The sequence below is a fragment of the Pyxicephalus adspersus genome, chromosome 5 (genome assembly GCF_032062135.1).
Source record: "Pyxicephalus adspersus chromosome 5, UCB_Pads_2.0, whole genome shotgun sequence".
Classification (NCBI taxonomy): domain Eukaryota; kingdom Metazoa; phylum Chordata; class Amphibia; order Anura; family Pyxicephalidae; genus Pyxicephalus; species Pyxicephalus adspersus.
The window spans coordinates 35,311,827-35,333,138 of NC_092862.1; the positions used below are offsets into that span (position 1 = coordinate 35,311,827).

Here is a 21,312-nt window from a genome sequence, read left to right on the forward strand (position 1 = left end):
AATCGCCTTAATTGGCAGATTCGCGCCCCCTATTGCTCATTATTATGAAGGCTGGAATCCGGCTGGCAGTGAGGAGGCGAGTGTACGAGCACACTCGACTCTGGACCGTGAGAAACCGCGCTGGCTGGTCGCGCGTACTTTCATTTTATTGATGAATCAGGGGCATTGTCTATAGTAATAAAGTGGGGCAAATAAAAGCAGTAAGGTTTCTGGGCAATTCTCTCTACAGCAGTTTGAGCACTTTTCTTGCCATGGTGCAGTAAAAACTGAATTCAGAAAAGGATACATATTGAAAAGTAAAGGTTGTGTATCAATTAAGGTAAACTGCAGAATGGCTTGCTTGGCAAAACTTAACTAGACGAAAAATGATTTTGCGCTTTATAAAAAATATATTACCTTGAAATGACTATGTCAGTAGGTCAGCATTCATCTATAAAATGTTGAATTCAATGTACTGCAAATGATAGTTACTGACTTTTTTATGCAATATACGGGTAGTATGGCACCTTCATAGACCATTGCATTGCAATGATACAGAAAGGCTAATAAAATAAGATGGGCGAGGACCTAGAGATATAGGTGGATATATTTTTAATTCGATCAGTTTTTATTCCTAAAACTAAATGACAAATGAATTATTTTATTGTGGTATCATGGTGTCACTGCTTTTGTTAGCTTACCAAGAACAGTGATATTAGCTTTTATTATGTGGTAGGTTTTACTACCGTTAATTATACACTATGCGCTTATCACTTACAATGTGTCATATACTTTAAAATTTCCTTTGTTATAGTTTTCCATTGCCTTTAAAAGTTAGCTCCATGAAGTTTCTAGAAAGGTGAATCTAGTTAATATTGCAAGTTTGTTTAATTGGAAATGTCATGTCAAACTTCATGGCATACTAATAACTGCTATGTCAACTTAATGAAGAATCTATGGAGAAAAGAGAACACCTTTCACAGCAGGTACGTAATGTCTTGTATTTTATATTTAAAGTGAAAATGTGATAAAATAAGGAATACTACATAGATGGTATCTCACCTCTTACAAATTCACCAAAATTTTTCCTAGCCAATCACTTTTATGTGTGATGTGTGAGTCCTTTCTTTAAATGCTTTGGCAATGTAACAATTTGAAATAATTTTGGAGGTCGGTCTTCCGAATGATATCAGAAATGACCAATTTGTCAATTGATATGACTCCAGACTTAGCAGTTCTTTATATAGGCATAGATACCATTCCATCCTCTCACAAAGTTCCTATAGACTTAAAGCTCCTAATATAAATGGAAATCAAATGATTCCCCTATTATGTTCACACTAATTGCAGATCCAAATATTCAATGTCTAAATGAAAAAGTATTTGTTATCACAAGAATCAAACTATCTTGTTTCCAATGAGATTGGATTTCTTGGTTACAACATCCTAAATATACGATTCATTGTTAATTGTTAACTTCACTAGTTTAGTTTAAGTATTGTAACTTATGTTATCTTGTTTTTTTCTTCCCCAGTGTTTCCAATATAACCATTCCCATAATTCTCCTCCCCTTATTTATTAAGTTACTACATGTATATACTACGAATGCTATTGTATTCTTGTAATTTTTGTACTCTCTTATTTTTTTTTCTAAAAATTAACAAATAAGAAAAACATTTAAAAAAATCATGAAGATTAAATTACCATAAATACTCAATTATAAAACAATCCAAATATAAACCAAGGTACTTATTTTTACCTGAAAATGCTCTGAACAGAATCAGTAAGTAAAGTAAAAAGCTAGGAAACAAAATATGGCCTTCACTAATAACATTTAAAACAGTAAACAGCAGAAATGCCAATAAAATAATGTCAATAAATAAATCCTTGGTGTGTTATTTTTAAAACATTTATTTAAAGGGAGAAAAAAATAAAATAACTTTGGTGCAGTTTATCACACTTACCTCTTCCTTGCTAAATTGCAGACGCCTCTCTCCTGTGTATGCGAGCAGTTCTGACTCTGAGCATACCTACGCTAGCAAGCTTTATCAGTTTCGCTGGCCAATCAGGAAATAGCTTCCTAATCATCCCTGGCTATTTAGCTAGCTCAGACACAGCACTCAGTGTTCATGTAACATGTCTCCACTGGTGCCAAGCCTCTAGTTCTGTTGAGCTAGTTCCTGTATACCTGTTGGCTAATTCAGTGCTTCCTCTATGCAGCTCCCCTGTTAACCCGTTGTTGTCCAGTCTGTTGGTTCCCAGCCAACGTCCCTGTGCTTTTCCAGTGTTCCTCTCTGTCTGTGGATATTCTGGTGTCACCTGTGCCTCCTGTTGCTTCCAGTGTCTCCTGTGATCCCTGTGTCCACGGTGCCCCCTGTGTCACTAGGGTCTGTCTCTTAGATTCCTGGTAATTGACCCCCGCTGTGTGACGTGACCTCTCCTGCTTGCTGCCTGCCTCGACCCCAGCCTTCCTCGACTATCCATCTGCTTTATGATTTGGTACCGGGCTTTATATTGCTCACTTTGGTGTGCCCAAGGACCGGCAGTAATCAGCGGCGCAACATCCTCACCATCAGAGGCTCTGGAGAAGACCTGGTTACTGCTTAGACTTTGCTCCCTGGCCGTTCTCATGGCTCACACCACCTCTGTACAAGTCATAGCGCCCCCTAGTGGTCCTGCCTCTCCAAGCATGACACAGTTTTTGTATCTTTTTCTCTTTTTATAAGTATATCAATCTATTGCACTTAGTTGGTAGTTGGTTATGATGGGTTACTTGCTTTAAAGTGATTTTTTGTGCATTGTTATTGACCACCAACAGATGGTATTGTGTCCCCATTTAAAGTGTGTAACAAACTCATGTCTCTGGTTTCTGACAGCAAGAGGGCTGTGTCCTATTGTCATCTACTGTTGTGAGTAGAGTATAAACCATGATTCATCTTATAATGGCATTTCAGGGGAAAATATTCTTAGACTATACTCGAGTACATATACTAATTTTTTTTTCCATTTTTTCATTGTACAGTGTGAATGGGGTCATGAACAATACAAATGCAAACACAGATAATTAACACAGGAATACATACATCAGGAATAAATTGTGGCTACATGTAGAAATATTACCCATTTAACATTTTCAGAAAAACACATGCAACAGAATGCTTCAGTATTCCCCCATAAATAGCATTTCCCCCATAAACATGAAAAGGTGTTTTAGAGAATCTTCTTTTAGTCGAACATGGACTAAGCTGCAGCAGAAATGGCTATTAGGGTTTTGAAGCAATTATTTTTTTTGGTTGGATTGATTCTATATTGTTTTTAATTGTATTTCTATTGAACAGCCTTTATTTGATTGCAAGATGAATGGTGGGGCTTATTTTGCTTGGAGGCTTTCTTTCCTTCTTCAATGAGGTCTATAGATTGTGCCCAAGGCAAGCACACTGGATGTTATTTATATTATTCATGTGCTTGTTGTAAAGGCTAATGCACCTCTAACAATGTGCTCATTAAAGCTATCTAAAGGCATTTTAGATAGATGTCCAAGGTATGGACAACACAAGGAACCGGTTATCATTTCTCCTCATAAATGAATCACTAAATGTTCCTATATCTGCTGTTATGATTTTGTCCCACCTTATTTCTATTTGTCTGACTCTAAATTAAATCTGGGTAACTGTCTACCAATGGAAGCTCTGGGTTTGCAATTAATGGCATTGTAATTGGACAGAAAAGAGGCTGATGAGCAAAGCGTGTTCCAGAAGTCAGAGAACCTAAGCTTCTAATAGCAAAAAAGCTCCAAAATCAGACAAGGGGAACATAATGTTTGTGAGCAGGGTAAAAAATGTAAAGTTAAAATTATGCAGTGTAATAAATAGAATATATTCGTCAAGAGTTGTGATATTAGTTCATATGTAGCTTACATGGCATACTTCTAATTTCATGCTTATGTCAGTCTCAAGGTATCCTAAGGAAAGGCGAGAGTCCTTATATTTGTCCAAACAATAATATTATCCCTTGTTATTTCTGCCTGTTTAAAAAACACTATTCATGGCAGATTTTAACCATGGCTATATCATATAAAATTGTATTGTTATGTATTAGGTAAAAAAAATGAGGGTATTCTAATTTGGGCTTTGTGCCAAAGTATATCCATTCCACTTTTGGAGTGATTTTTAAGGATGAATAAAATTGTGATGCTCTTTTTAAGCACATGGAATTGGATTTCTTTATTATGTAACTATACAAAACAGCAGGACAATTATTAACTGTTGATAAAATTTTCTTGCCGGACATTAGAACCTATCTCTTTATAAAGGAGTTTCAGAGTAAATGAGATCCGCAGTTTCTTGCTTAGCTGGTCTTCTGATATTTTTCACCTACTGTTTTTTCCATGTAATAATGAAGATGTGATCTCCAGGTCAGCAAGCCAGGGAAATAGTAAGTGGGCTTTTGCAAGCGGAGAATACAATTACCCATGTTTTTGCAAAACCTGCAAATAAAACTGTCAGAATTTTACAAAACTGGCAAGGTGCAACAAAACTACCCAGATAGCTTACAAAATAGGAAAAAAAACATGTGGAAATATTTCCTCATTTGCACATTTAAAATGTTGTGCCAATCTGAATTTTTAATTTCCATTTCTCTGCTTTATAAATGGGGAAATTAATCTGTAAGTGAAAAATTCATGAATAGAAAGTTCACCTAGTGCACAAAATAAGTATCTAAAAATAGGTAGGAAATGGAAAAAGGGGAATAGGGAACTGGTAAACTACTTATTTAGAGTGTTATACAGTAAACTGGTCTTTTTATTGAAAGAGATAGGAAGCCATACCAATTATTATCTAAAGATGGCTCTGCAAATGAAATCTAATCATTTCAATTCAAACTTACCCATGAATGGCAAAATACCCAATTAAGCTGACTACAGACAGGAAGGGTCTGATACAGATGTTTCCTGCTGGAAAACATCTCTAAATTTGCTTTTATATGGTGCAAATAAATCCTCACTGGTTTGGTAGCTTTTTAAATCTAAAAGATTTTGCCAATGCTTATTTCTGACAAGAAAAATACTCTACAGATGCCTTCTGGAAATAAATAAAGACACCATTTAAACACCATCCATGATCTTTACAGGCCAAGAAGCAGATGGCACATGACAGTCTAAGACAGCGGTCGCCAACCGGTGGTCCCAAAATTTTGGTGGTCGAAGGCTCTGGCTGGTGCCCCCCCTGAGCGGGGCCAGGAGAGGGACCCCGCTGGGGGGACGCACTGGCCAGAGCCAGGGACCACATCCCTAGTACAGTTCCCAGGCTGGGGGAGGTGAGCGGGCTGTGTCCCTGGACGGTGATTTTAGTGGCCCGCAGGACTAAAAAGGTTGACGACCACTGGTCTAAGACACATTAGATATGGAATAACATGCTTTGTAGAAATACATAGAGTGCAATGTATTCCAAGCTGTAACCCAGTTGAATTTTGTCTTATGGGATTTGAACTTTAGCCTGCTGTGTTCAGAACTTGTTAACTGGCTTGAATTCTATCTTGTATATTTGAAAAAGACGGGAATTATTCATAACCCTTAACAAATATCAGATTAAACTTTTTTTCACTCATCTGGTTCATCAGTTTTAGCACATTTTATTGTTTAATTGGCCGACTCATGCTTTATAAAATATAAATGTAAATTTTACAGGATGCCACAGTTCTTATAAAGTAAGAATAATAGAGATGCATTGCAATACCGTAAAAGGTAAAAAAAAAATGGAACCACAAAACATGACATTGATTCGCTTTTTTACATTATATAAACCACACTGTATGAGTTAATATAAAAGCATAGGGTTTTGTACTTCCCAGAGGATGGGAATCAAATGATGTACATTATGCCCTAAATGTACTAAGCTAGTCATAGAGTTTAATGTGGAACAAATCTGCTACATAATAGACAGAGAAGGAGAAATAAAGAGAAACTTTAATGAACTGGTCAGTTTTTAGGATGCTGTTTTATGTCTTGTGACAAAAAAAATGAAGCGCTTAATTTTTAACCAAGGATGCTATTCTTTGGATTCTTTTGGATTTCAAATTCAGCCAGGGTTTTCACTAATCTCTGCAAATCACTGGTTCTGCAATCCAATTTTAGTCCCCTGAGGTGCACTGGCAGCCCATTCAGTTACATGGACTGCTTTAATGTAACATATGTGAAAGTGTGACATAAAGCAAATTAGTATGGATGGAAAAATGGCTGAAACCTTGGACAGAACCAAAATGATAATTGAGAGAAATAACTGCTTTCATTTGCTGATTTATTTAACTGCTTGTGTAAATTTTAGCTTTTGCTAATGGGATCTGTAATCAACATGCTTTTTTGCACCAAAGCAAATAAAGAGAACCTAATAAACCACGTGAATTGGAGCTGACAGCTCCACCAGCTGAATGCATATAAATATGAAGTATATAGGGGCTACCATGGCTGGCCTTTTAAAGAATATGCAAGTTGTCTGGCTGTGTATGACATAAGTACTTTTGATTAACTGACCTAATTAAGTATACTGTAAATATTTACATAGGTCAATGACTTATGACAATTGACATAACTGAAGACAAAGCATCAGACTGCCTGGTGACTAACATGCTTAAAATACAAGTAATGGCAACCTCCATGATTTTTACAGGTGTCCCTTGAAATACAAAAGTTTTATGCACTATTTCATATATACCCACCCCAAAAAACAATTTTTATTTATAAATGTATAGTCATGTATATATCTAAAAAAAATGCTAACAAAACCACTACATAATACTTTAAAATATTATGTCAGTGATTTCCATGTACATGTAGTGCCTGCAGAGAGCCAGCATTGGGGAGCAGACATACATTGGGGAGGAAGGAATGGAAATAAATAATGGATCATGTTGCTTCTGTGGAGCTTGACATTACTCTGTGACTTTGATCTCAAGTCCTACCCATGCTGAGTTTAAGGAATATGTATTCCTACCTGGTTTTATTTGGATGCTTTACCCAATATTTTGTGTTGCCCTACAATTTTCCTGTAGTAATTTTTGTCACTATAGACTATTGTAATGGGAAAGGGAAGGTGGTGGTGGTGGTGGTGGTGGGGGGGGGGGGGGTTATAGTGGCCCAGGAAGTAGAACTCAGGCCCAGGATTAGTAGTAGTTAGATCAAATTTATATAGATATCTGGTAAGTCTGCCATAATGAACAGGTGTATACGTGCATATTATTGTAAATGCTGCCACTCCCCTACTAAACATAAGTGGAAACTGAATTTTTTATTGATCTGCCAGGAAAACATTGGACTGACTGATCTGCTTTCCTCATTAATCCAACATCTGTTGGATTTTGTCTAAGCAATTCTCTTCAAGCTCATGGTTTTCACAATGTGAAATGCAAATCCATTTAGAAAGAAATGTCATATGTTTACTTATGCTGAATAGTATCAAATGTATTGACAAGTTGAGAAACAATAATAAAGGAAGGAAATCAGGAACATGTAAAATGTATTTGTTTTCCTCTTAAAATCCATACAAGGAAAATGACTGTATAAAAGAAGAAACATATTGATTGTAATAGATCCGATTTCTACTGTATAATGCAAGATAACTGCAATGAGATAGCAGAGGTATTGATCTGTTTTGTTGGTAGTCATTACTTAGTTTCTCAGATATCCATACGCTGCTCTCTACTTCATATTATTTGGCAGAATAAACGTGGACACGTGCCATGCAGGGCTCTTTGGTAACCTAGGCCTCTTCCCCAACTTGACCCTTGTGGTCCAACACAGAGGGCTGGGACAGGTGAATGCAGAAGACGGCTTTGACTGACATTGTAGGTAACTGAAATTGCTAATTTTAGGGGGCAACTCTTTTCTTGCAGAGTGGTTGGGTGATGATCTGGCTGACATGAATGTGGAGTAGGTTAATAACGGAAAGGAACATGGAAATATTGTAGCAGGGTTCTCAGTGATAGAGGGGGAGGGGGGCTTGCAGACCTTGCAGGAGAGGGCTTGGGAGAGACAGAGGGGTGTGGGCACTGTGAAAGTGTGGAGAGGCGGGGGTGATAGTGGGAGGGTAATAACAGGGCTGACAAAAAAAGGGGTATACTGTATGGTGGCTGTGAAGGGGGGTTGGGCTATAGTAGGACTGGCTGGAGTTCTATGGGTGTTATCTAATCGGGCTTATAAACATACTGTATTTTCTTTGAAAATAAGACAGAGTCCTATATTTATTTTACCTCTGAAAATCGCATTAGGGCTTATTTTCAGGGAATGTCTTATTTTTCTCATGTACACAAAAAATCTGTATTTATTCATGTACAAAAATCTGTATTTACCAAAACCTGTACTTTCTACTTTCGGGATAGGTCTTATTTTTGGGGAAACATGTAAGGAGGAGATGGGGGGGGGGGTGATAGTGAGGAGAAGGCCTGGCCTATTTTGTAGGACAGTGGATTGTGAGAGAAAACGGGGTTCAGGTGGTATAGGTGATGGGAGAGGGGTGCTGCAGTTGCAATGCAGAGTAGGTTTAGTTAAGAGTACAATGGGCACTGCAGGAGTGCAGGAAGGAAGGTGTTCTATGATAGTAAGGGTGGCTGACATTGCAGAAAGGGGAGTTAGGTGATGGGTTCACTAAGTAGCAGCTACAGAGATGCTGCCAGGAAGCATGGATCCTAACATGGGCCCTTCCTTCCTGTACAGGAACAGACCGTTTCCCTGCTCGCACTGACAGTTATTTGGACAAAAGGCCTAAAAGGGTGGCTAAAAGCTTATCTGCTGTTATTTCAGCTATGTTGATTGATTTCTTTTTGATCAAGTTGTATTGTAGCATAGATGTATACTTTCATCTTCATTAAAGCAGCCCTAAACTTTACCTCTAAAAACCTCTCTTGCAGCAGAAACAGGCCAGGGTACATGAGGCATGACTTCCTATAGACTCCTTTGGACGAATGTGTTAAAAGATGGCACAATATATAAAAAAATACTTTTTTGACGTTTCTTTTACATGTTTTAGCTTTTATACATTTTTAAGGTTGGATTTACAATTGGTTTAAGAAAATAACACCTACCTTCCTTGCTATTCAACATTTTCAGTATATAATTGTATCTAAAACCATATGCACACTATAAACCCAGAGTTCCCCTGGTAATGATATACACATTAAAGGGAGATAATAGTTCACCATGATTAAACATTTCTCTGTCATGGAGAACTGCCTTGAGGAATAGCTTATACAGAAAATGATTTTAAATCAGGTTTTTTTCCTCCGTTATTGTAACAGCTTTGCAAAGGTTAGCATCCATTAATATACTGTATGCTTCAGTTTTGAATACCAAACAGCAGAATGATTAATACAGCTGAGATAGGTGCACAGTAGGAATGTTTTACCCACTAATGCTACATTAGAAACAGGAGAAGACTCTTGCTACTGGGCTGTATAGGTCAGAGATGTTACAAATCTTTACGTATTGGAGTTGAACTGCATACTGAACAGTCCAAAAAAAAAAAAAAACTAATTTAGTCTGTACATTTAAAGTAAATTTATAGAATGGCAAAAGTTCAAAGTGATTCTAAGAATTTGCAGCCTGCAAAGATTACTTTGCTCATGAAAATACTTGCATTTAAGAATACACTACATAACTGGTGTTATTTTTTAAAACTACAAATTTGAAACTTCAAATTCTCATTCTCATTAAATGTAATTTAATGACTATAACTATCAAAATGTTTTACTAAAAATGTAAATTTTGAATATTGTTCTTAATTACTTTAAAAAAGTCATCTTACACTTCTGTCTTTCAAACGAGTAAAGATCAAGAAATACAGACGTATGATATATGTCCTAAAGAGAACCTTCCATTGAAGATATGAAATGAATGATACTGACCTATTCTTAAACTAGAAGAATATCAGTAGCCCCCATATTTCTTTCATGACAGGTGTCCTTTAAATAATTTTTTCAATCTTTGATTTGAACAACAAATTTTTACATTGGCAATACTCTGCAGATCAAAGCAATAGGTTAGCTTTATTTCCACTTTCTACCCCGAAGCTAGGACAAGAGTTTCACGTTTGGGTTCACATTTTAATACTGTGGGTAATATCTCTTTTTAAGGAATATTTAACCTGATCCTAAACTGCCTAACAAAATTATGATGTGAAATGGTTTGCATAAGACTGCAAACCATTGCACATCATAGTTCATACCTTTCATTTACTACCCCACCATGTTTTAATGAGGAAAATACTCGATAATTCCATGTATGGAGGAACATATGGCTTACTTCATGTGACAGTGCTGGTGCTTGGAGATTGATTCAGTGCTGTATCATAGGATTTGGGAGAGATTTATCAATGGCATGTAAAACCTACCCAATACCTTCTTTCCCATTCCGTTCCCAGTCCAGGGCCCTGAAATAAACTAATAATGGCAACGCTAGCAGGGTTGCTCTCCACTACTCCTGGACTCTTTATCCCAGCACACACCTGGTTTTAAAAAACCTATGCTCTACATGTTGGAAACACATATCTCTTATCCAGGACCAATCCCAGCAGTCCTGTACATAAAACTATTAAAAACATACCCTTAAAAAGAAGGAAAGTTCCAATATAAAATTGACCCAGTATTATTATATTTTACACACTAGCACCAATGGTGGTTGCCATCAGTTATAAAGGAAACACAATTTAAAGGCAATCATACTTGCCAAATATTGCACATGCTTTCTGTGCTGTGCTGTCATAGCTGCAGGAATGGGCATCACCATCTTCACCTCTGAACCCTGTTCATTGATTGGATGATGTAACCCCTGCGTACGTGCCTGCGTATGTGTATTATCCCTGGCAGCTGGCTCTGTGTACCGTGTGATTTAGAGCAGAAACTAAAATCCACAAGAAGCAAGGGGTCTGAAACACTAATATCTCTTTGTTCATGACCAAACATTGCTGGACTTGGTGGAAGAATAACACTTACGTACTGCTTTCAATACTTGTGTTTCCTACTAGCCTTTTGGCTAATACTAAAATTGACAATTTTTCATTCTTGGTCTAAATTTTCAAGCAACAGGTGTTCACCATGAGGCATACATTAAAGGCATCAGACACATTTATCTCATAGGAAGTATTTAAGGTAGCTTCTCCATACAAATGAAAAATTTACTTTCATGTCACACCAAAGCAAAATGTAGGGCTTTTATGACTAATTCTTTTACTAGTTTTATTCTATTCATATTCTGGCAACTTTTATTAAAATATCATCTTTTAGTATAGGAAAGACATAATTAATTGGTCTTTCGTATTGCTTTAAGTGCTTACCTCAATTGAAGCAATTCAAAAGCATCAAATTAAAATGGGCAATGATCAAAGATGTATTGGCCTTTTAGCCACAAATGAGTACTTCAATACATTACTTAATCAATATGTGGAAGAGTCTCAATTTAATTTCCTATCTTTGGGAAGCTGCCATATACTAATTGTCAGAATTACACGTCCACTAGCTGGCTCAGATCTGGGTTTTCTATGCAGGGCTTCAGACATACAGTGAAATGTTTCATTGAAGCAGTCTAGTGAGGCGGTAAGGGCTTTTTACATTGATCAATGTGTAGGTTGCATAATTTCCAATAATTTGTTATGGATGTTAAAGTCTTTAATATAACAATTCCCTAGATGGAATGCTGCAAGCATATTGTGTATATTAATAATTTCCTTGGGGAAGACCATGCAGTAACTAAAACATAAAGGACACACAGATCCATTCTTCTGTCTCAGGCAGGTTTACTCTTGGCTTCCATATTCTGTGGTCAATTAACTGTTAATGAGTCAGTAAAATGTGACAATTTATGTTTTCTTATAAGAATGAGTCTTCTACTAATAGCATAAAGCAGTATTTATAACAGCCAATAGAAATGTATTGTATAAGATGACAGGTATAGTTGGAGAAAGTATTATAAAACAGACAAATGATAGCAAACTTCTCTCCATTACCTCCTCATTTGGACTCACACAGCACATCAATGGCCCCACACACATAGCCAGACACACTTTAGACCTGGTATTTTCTAAACTCTGCATTAGTCTGTCATTTGCAATCCCTATTTATTGTACAGCGCTGTGTAATATGTTGGCGCTATATAAATCCTGTTTAATAATAATATTAATAATAATAATAATAGCATGACGTGTCATTATTCTAACCACAGCAAGAAATGGCTTTTCAGGACAGAGCTTCATCATTTCAAAAACATTTCAGTGGTCTGTCAACCTTGGAAGTCTTTTATGTGACACAGAGAACAGCTATATGGCAAAAGTGACATCAGACCTTATGACTTAGCTGACCTGAAAATTAAGACTAGAGCAAGCACAAAGTGCAATGCAAAACTTCTATTTGGAGCTTCCTTTTGTATTTTATAAATGCATTTTAGCTGTGCCCTCACTAGCACCAGCAACCCCACTAGCATTTCTTTATTTACATTAACATGTGCATTATATCCTACATCACACCACCTTACAAATTGTTGTCTGGCAGCCTTCCATCCTGATAAGCTGTCTGCAAATGTGGCTCCACCTCTGCTCCATGCATGAGCCTCTATTGCTAATTTTTGGCCCCTCTGTAGAAGTACAGATTACGCAGGCCTATCCACCAATAAAAATATATTACCAAAGGTAGTGTGAGAACACTAGATTCAGAAAGAATCCAGTATAATAGTGCAGAATTTAACCATATTTTGTTAGTTATCAGTATATGAAAATAGCAAGTGTGAGTAGGAATGTAGGAGTATAGAAACAATCTACCACCCCGATATGTCCTTGTACTAAAAGAAAATATTGACAAAGAAGTTTAGAGTTGTGCTCATAGCTCCTCTGTTTAGCAGCCTCCATCTGCAACCCCACTTTTTTCATATGCACTCTGTTCCATCTCAGTTCAGAGATTAGTTCCTGGTCATGATTCTACCCTACTATTAGCTGCTGGTCCTATTTAGGCCTCTCTAGTCATCGGCACAGGTTGCTGGATCTTCAACTTGTTACCTGCTACTTGCTTAGCAATATTCTGCCTGTTTGACCTCTCTGTTTCCTTGTTTCTCTGACCTGGGTTGGATCTGACAACAAATATTGTCTGCTGCCTGCCCCGACTTTGAAATTGCCTTGACTATGATTATTGCCTGCTGCCTGCCTGACCTGTTACCCATTTTCTAGTTGTCTCTACACAAAAGCTACATTTTCCCTGCTCACTCCTGGTAGGAAGATCCTGGGGGCTGCGATCTTGTGATCGCCCAGCAGCAAAGTTGTCCCGTGGCCACTAGGGTTACTGGTCTATCACTCATTATGGGGTGCTCCAGAATAGACCAGGAGACACCTAAGACACCCAGCCTGGGGTAATCCTGGGCCAACTGGCAGGGGGCTTAGCCCTAACAAGTGCAAGAGGGGGGCTTTATCTGTATGACTTGTTAACTATCCTACAGTACAGGTTTCTGAAATATTTTTGGGTTCCTTAGCGTTCCCAAGATTTTTTGGTAAGTGATTTCACTAGGATCTAGGGAGATGGACCAGAAACTGTAAGCTATAGTGAGTATCTTTTGCAAAGGTGGCTGGGAACACCAAAAACTAAAAATAGGAATTGGAAATAGGAATCATGGCAGGGAGACATCAATGTCGTGTATCTAGCTAAGAATGGTATATATATATATATATATATAGCTATAGAATGGTTCTGATAGCTAACATCTGTCTATATATGTCCCACATTTAGGTAGACTGACCTTTACCCTCCCTGGCGGTAATCCCAAGTGTGGCTTGGGGTGAATTATACATACCAAAAGCGGTAACCCCGAGCCACACACAGGGTGGAATTGCCAGGGAGTTTAAACAGCTTACCTGGTAAGTGGTGCCCACGACATCCTCCAACGAAGTCTGGAATCTTCTTCCCCTGGCAATGCCAGATGGGCATCTGTGTAACCTGGCGATACCCAGGCAGCATCTGCATCCTCGGCGTGTGAACATTGGGGACGCGAGGCCAGGGGAAGCAGATGCTTGCCGGGCGTCTGCTAGCAAGTGTGTGGATGGGGAGCAGGACCAGGCTGGAAATTTAAAATACTAAGTATTTTTAAATGTAACGGTTTTAGATTTAAAACACGTAATATGCATACCACCAGGGAGGTTAAGAAACAACAATTTTTATTTTTTCCAAATACATATCAACAACTAGAAATGGATTTGCAATTGTGTATATAATTTTGTATATTAGTTCTTCACATTTAAACTGTACAATAAACCCACTTAAAATATGTTGACATTTGCCCTAAATCTAAGTTTCCTGGATTGCATATTCTGGTGCAAACAACTTGTTTTTTGCATTTGTTAGGATTGCTGATTCTGTTTGTATGCCAAAAAAAGAGTATAAGAATTCTTTGAATTGTATACATGTCTAAATATAGGTTTACAAAATATTTCATTCAAACATTTAAAATATGAAAAATATCAGTTGTGTGGGTAAACTGTTAATTCTTTGCTTAAACTGCACCCTGTGGTCTTTCAAAACACAGCAAATTGCTAACAAGGGACAGTGCCTCACACTGCAAGGATAACTTGACTTTTACAACTTAACCATCTCTTAAATAATTCATGTATATTATTCAGACTTTATGCGGTTTGACAGCCATTGATTTGGCAGAGACCATGTTTTCAGGTTTATGCATGGGAAACATGCTCTTTCTGATACAAATGAGCAGTCTGTGCCTTGGAAAGAAGCTCAATTAAACTTGCAGAGTCATGAGTGACAGAGGATGGATGGGGTCATCCAACCCACACAGAAAGTCCTGATTTATCCCTGAAATTTGCTATATGTCTGAAACAAACATATTACGTTTATAAAAGTCTCTCGGCCAGCAGAGCGTTAACTAAGGGCATTGAAAGGACATTTTTAACATACAGTTCTTCAAATCTCCATTCATTGAATGACTGATTGATAAATAGGTGCAAGAAATCATTGCAAGAGAGCAATTCTTTCAGGCTTTTAATTCTAAAATGTACTTCAAATTGTTTTTGCTATGAAAACATTAGTAATTTTGATTATGCATATAAGGGTACATTAAGTGAAATAACATCTTACTTCCCATTTGTCTTCATGTAAAAACATACCTTTGGGCTTTGTGAAAAGAAGGCTCCCTGCATGCTACTTCCCCCACCATTTTAAGCTCTATTGGGCATGGTTCTCTCCACCATCTGTGTTATTGTTTGTAACTGTCTGTCATTTGCAACCCCTATTAATTCTACAGCCCTGTGTATTATGTTGGTGCCATTAAAATACAGTTTAGTAATAATACAAATAATAATAATTACTTACACATATTCCCCATAAACTGAGGCAATATGGGGTGGAGAATGGATCAAGGCACATAAACTAAAAAAACCTTCAATAATCTGGGGAATTTAAACTAAGCATTTGATGAAGAAATGTATTAGCAGGGTTGACCTTCATTGTATTTCGTCAAAAGGATAAATACATTTAACATAATGGTGAGCTCTGCCTAATAAATCATAAACCACCAACTGGTCAATAAGACCACCCATCACAATAAAGATCCAATTGAAAGTTGGTGGAAAAGGCAGTGACATGAAAAACTTTTCAAAGGAAAAGTCAAGAAGATTTTCATAAAACTTTATCTGCCTATATCTTTAGATTTCCCACTTGTTTTGACATAAGGTTTTAACTGAAAGTCTTCTCTGTTTATGCAGTTTTCATCATATGCTCTGTTTGAATTACAGAGGTTTGTGGCAGGTTTGCTTTAATGTCCTGCTGCTATTCAGGACTCATTCATCTTGATTGCTGGCTCCCCACTGCCAACAGAACATTTGACAGCCAGGCTGATAGCTGCCCAGAAGCCGCAATAACTGGATGAATTTCTGCATTGTTCGTGTGTATGAATACGTCTTTAAAGTATAATCTCTTGTATTTCATAGCTGTGGATTGGAACATATGTTTGTATCCTGTTTGAGATATCCAAAATCAACGTGTTGATTCTCAGCATGGTTTCTGCTATTCTCATTACTTCAAACAATTTAAACCAAAAACCATCACCATTATTAAACAATTTTAAATATCAAAGCATAATAAACCAGCCTGGTATTCTGTGTTCTAAAACCATATTACTTAAGCAAATATAGTGAAATAGGCACAACTTTCAAAATGTGAAATATACAATAAAAAAAATAAATAAGAAAATTGTCAGGCTCTATTAGTTTACACATCATATATTGACATAATGTATATATCTTATAGTCAAAAAATAAAACTTACTTTAGAGAGTCCTCCTACTTCCAGGTAGAAGCAGATGATGAATACATTCCATGCTACCCAAAAAGCTGTCCATACTGTATACTAAAAAGAGGAAAAAGACAACATGTTATGCTAAATCATACTGCACAACAAGATGTGTTCTCTGCGCTTAATTGCGAGAAAGTACAATTTCCTTGGCTTGCAATTTTTACACTTCCACTATGGGCCCATTGATTTGGCAAGTTGTTTTATTTTTCTATAGAAAAAATGCATAGATTGAAAAGTGTTTTTTTTTTTTTAGTAATGTTATTGTATATTAAGTACAAGCATATTTTTGTCCTTATTACAATGGCACTAAAATAAGGTTTCTGGTAAAAAGAATTGTAAAGCTATTTCCAAATAAAATAAAATATAATATGTGAAAAAACTGTGAACAAAAAAAAGAAAGAAAAAAAGATGAAAATGGTAATAGTAAAATAGGAGGTAAAGCGTACCTAAACTCAGAATTTATACTTTACATAAAAGGGTAGACAACTCTGACAACAAAAGACAAATTTTGTTTGTGTTTTTTTTTAAGTGCCAAAGGGTGCAGCACGGCCCCCTTAATTCTTGATCCTCTCAGTGATCAAGAAATAATGGGAACACAGAGCTTCACTGGATACCTACATAACGCATCCAGGGAGGCTCTTGGCTGCTCCTTCTGTGCATGCCCGAGATGCTAGGAGCCCTTTCAACAATAGAAAAAAAATTGCAGATCTCACGCATGAGCAGTGAGATCTCGCGCTTGCCCAGTGCGAGATTGGGTGACGCCGAAAGAACCCGGAAGAACAGAGAAGAAAATATCGGCCCCTGGTGCTCCCTCTGCGTCGGGCCGAAGACAGATACCGGGACAAAGCAGGACCCGATGGAAGAAACCCCCATATAGACTGCTCTGCGGGATTGAAGGTAAGTGTGATTGTTTTGTTTTGAGTTTATTAAGAACTTAAATAGGAACAAATAATTTTTATTAAAAAAAACATGTTTTTTTACTTGTAATGTTGCTTTAACTGATATCATGTGCAGATGAATGAAACAGTAAACACAATGGTGTTGATTTAGTAAAAGACTTAAGGCTGTTTACTTAGGAAAGTGAATTAGTAAACTGGCACTCTGTATGGAAATGTTTACATACTGGGTGTGGTAAAAATTAACTTTGCAAACAATACCCAATCACGTGCAAGGAAATTTAACAAATACATAATTTATTCTTGGATATTATTGGATGGTTGAAGTCATCATAGCTGATAATTATCATTGGTAAGAAGGTAAGAAGAAGTCTAATAAAAAGCCGACCACTGTTTTGGTGAATAAATATGAAAAGTTTGAGTGGGTATAGATTCATTTTACTTACCTGGGACCTTTGGGCATGCTCTTCTTAGACTTGGAGGCCTGGGACTTTTGCTTGGGTGCAGAAGTCACCCTGGGAATTGTGGGTCCGTGGGGGTGTGCTGTTTGGTGACCCGGAATCCTTGGTGGCCTCTAAAGATTTGCCTGTTCTATATCTCTTTCAGGTTATGTAGTCAGACATTTGTATTAGTAGTTTTGAATGTAACCATTATTCACTACCTGTAAGGTGTTATGTTTATAGATGGCGCCTGTCCACAATCCTGCTTTAACAAATGTTCTTTTCTAGTTCTGGTTCTACCAAATCTCTTAAGCTTTGTTATTATTATATTCACAATATTCTAAAAAATGTTTGTAATAGAAAACATGTATGTGATTCATTTTACCAATTATTGTTATTTCATTTTGGCAGATAAATTGAAAAACTTTTTCCTGCATGTAAATTAGTGATGTTAAACTGACGTTCATCCAACCAATATATCTCCTATAAAAATGTCTGAAATATTATAAGAGGGAAATAAAGTAACTTACCACTACTATGTATCGCGGCCTGTACTGTATGGTACCAAATAGTCCCAGTATTACAACAATTATATGAAGAAAATTTCCGAGGATTGGTGCCCACTGGTATCCAAGAAAATCAAATATCTGTCTTTCCAAAGCTGCCAACTGAAAGAAAACAGAAACGGAAATAAATTACTCAGATATGTTAAACGGACTGCGTGCAACCAAGCAAATTCAATAACTAGGGGAAATGAATAAACATTTTATAGCTTGTTGCAAGTAAATCTTTACATTTTAACCTGCCCAAACACAATATATGCTATTTGCATACTTTGTGCAATTGTATTACCTGGTCAGTAGATGCTAAATAACCATATGTGATATGTGATACCTTGGCTAATGGATTGCCCTGATAACAAATCTTTTGGCTAACACATTTTTATCACTGTTTAAAAGACTCGGCTCAGCTAACGAATGTAAAAAAAAAAAAAAAAAAAAGGGGAAGTAAAATGCCTTATAACATACTGCATGTCGGATTTTCTGTATACTGTATCAGAAAGTGAGAGAGAGACATCGCTTTACATACGAACAGGGCTTCCCTGCTGCTTGTGTGCAGGACGGAGGCTTGATAGGGATAGGGGCAGTTTTCATGAAGAAATCTAGACACAGCTGAGATAGTGGGTGATCTTAAAGGGGGTGAGCTCTTCTGCAACATCTTGTAACCCTTAAATAACCAAGACAAACTCTGGAGTTGTTTCTTTTTGCTGCATAAAATTTTTTTTTGCCTTTTTTTTTTTGCTTTGTTTGGGATTAACTCGCAATGAGGATTTTATACAGTAACTGAAACCACCCTGCCTATTAATATGTTGAGCTGAGACTGTTCTAATTGGGAAGCTGTACATCTCAGCCTTTGGTGAGTTTATGACCTTTTATATTGTGCTTTTACTATTTTTATAAAACCTATCTTTAAACTGTGAGCAGTATCCAGAAAGAATTAAATGATTTTTCTATAGGAACCTATGGGAAATCACGTTTCGGCAAACAAAGATTTCGGCTAACAAATGTGATTCCGGAACGAATTAACTTTGTTAGCCGAGGTATCACTGTATATTAATGTAATCATTCAAAGCAAAATGTACCCTTGATCTATTCTTTACATGCAGCTTTAAACAGATATATTAAGGATAGCATATTTTAGAGCTATAGACTCATTCATTTACTTTTACTGCATTACTGCCAACACACTCTTTAAGTCAGGCCTCTTTCATGCGGTTAAAAACCGCACAGAAAATTATTGCTATGACTTTAGAAGTGGCAAACCCCATGGTAGGTGTTGCCCATGTGTTTGCAGTAGCAGATTGTTTTTTGCTCTAGAGGAGAAAAGGAACTGGATGGCTTGAAGCAACATGTTGTTTCCAAGAACTGCGCCGCACCCCAATTGCAATGTAAACTCAGCTGTGTGCAAACTCCAGCAAAAAGAAGTTTCCAACTGCTCACATACATTTGAATAGGAGTGGTTGAGCTTGAGGATAAGCATGAAGTACAACGTTGTGATTTAGTCTAAATGGAAGTTTTCACTCACAAGTTCTTGACTAGACCCCTTTTACTTTGGTTGTGGTTACCATCAAAATATATAAAGTGGGTATTTATTGAGTTCTGACAAAAAAAAATTACAAAATCCTGGAGTATTACAGGTCAATTTACCAATGTTTTTACCCAAGATTCATACAACTTCTGCCAAAGATATACACATTTTCACAGAAGAAAAATAAATTAGAAAAGTGTAAATTTAAAATTAGAATTAGAATTTTAAATAAAAAAAATCAATTTTTTTTAATCTTGTGTGAAAACATTTAGTTTTTTAAACCTTTAGATTTTTACAGCAACTAGACAGTTTTACAGCATATTCTGAATTCAGCAATATGAGAAAAGATAATAATGAAAACATTGGTATTGACCTTTCTTTTGAGGTACAAAGAGTTTGATATCAAAGAACGGTGTGCTTTTTGTGGTCAAACCACATGTGGTCTTATCCAAATAATTAGTAACACAACGTCAAATTACAGATTTTCCCTTTCATTCTAGTTTTATCCCTTCAAATCACTCTAATCACCAGAGAGTTTGTGAAACTTAAAATATACCATTAGTCAGTACCATGAAAGTCAGCATGCAATAATATAGGGACAGTGTAAATGCTATTTATTCTCTGTAGTGTTAATGTATAATTTGCTAAGACTCATTGCTTTAGTTATAATGAGCTGCTTAATCAGTCAAATGAAAACTCTGCCTCTGTGATCAAAAACAAGTAAAAAAATTGGTACAAATCAGTTAAGCTCTTTACTGCCTGCACAGCTATGCCAGCAGGTTCTTAATATGTATACTACATAGATATCAACCATTATTCCTTGTTGCAATTTTAATCCACAATCAGCATTTTCACACACACACACACACCAGGATGTCACGGTAATATTCTAATCAATGATCTAGTAGCTAAAATAAAGAGATCCCGACATAAGTTCCATTAAAATGCGGGTGTCATTTGAGGGAGGTTGTTAATGCAAGACGACACATGAACTGTATTATTTTTGTTTACAGCAAAAGACTATAATAGATTGAGACTGATTCATTAACACTCTCCAAGACTGGAGAAGATAAGCAATCATGGGAGAACCCGGGTAATCCAGCCTTAAAAATTATTTGATACTATTGAAAATGTTTTTAATCCTACATGAGATCAATTCTAGGTTTGCTGGGTCACCCAGGTTCTCCCATGATAGTCTATCTTTTCCAGTTTTGGAGCCCATTACGATATTGTGGCTCTGATCACTGGGTGAAGAGGTTATTTAGTTTTGGTTACGGTCAATATAGAAAGGGAAAATATAAATGGATAGAATAAAAGAAAGAAAACTAAAATTGGGGGAAAACCTCCAACATGCAAACTTGTTGCAGTGACAACTGGGAAACAGGGTATTCCCCTCATTGTGAAGAAGATTACCTCTGACTTCATGTTGTGTCTTTGGAGTGGAAGTAAAGGGAAGTCACCTCAATAGGGCACAGATTACTGCTTTTAATTAAAAATATTTTTAAAAAAGCAAAAACAAAAATACACTAGAAAACTGTTTTTACTGTCTCACTCTACCCAACAAAAGAAAAAAACTAAAAAAA

At 36.7% G+C, this 21,312-nt stretch overlaps 1 protein-coding gene across 1 annotated transcript in view; it reads right to left on the minus strand.

Annotated features, from left to right (window-relative positions):
* The window catches only part of NKAIN3 (sodium/potassium transporting ATPase interacting 3), a 276,351-nt gene that overhangs the window by 81,783 nt on the left and 173,256 nt on the right, over window positions 1-21,312 (minus strand). The window contains exons 2-3 of the mRNA XM_072411129.1: window positions 18,172-18,309; window positions 16,279-16,359 (exon numbers count right to left, since the gene is read on the minus strand). Coding sequence (XP_072267230.1) covers window positions 16,279-16,359; window positions 18,172-18,309 — 219 coding nt within the window. The remainder of the gene's footprint in view (window positions 1-16,278; window positions 16,360-18,171; window positions 18,310-21,312) is intronic.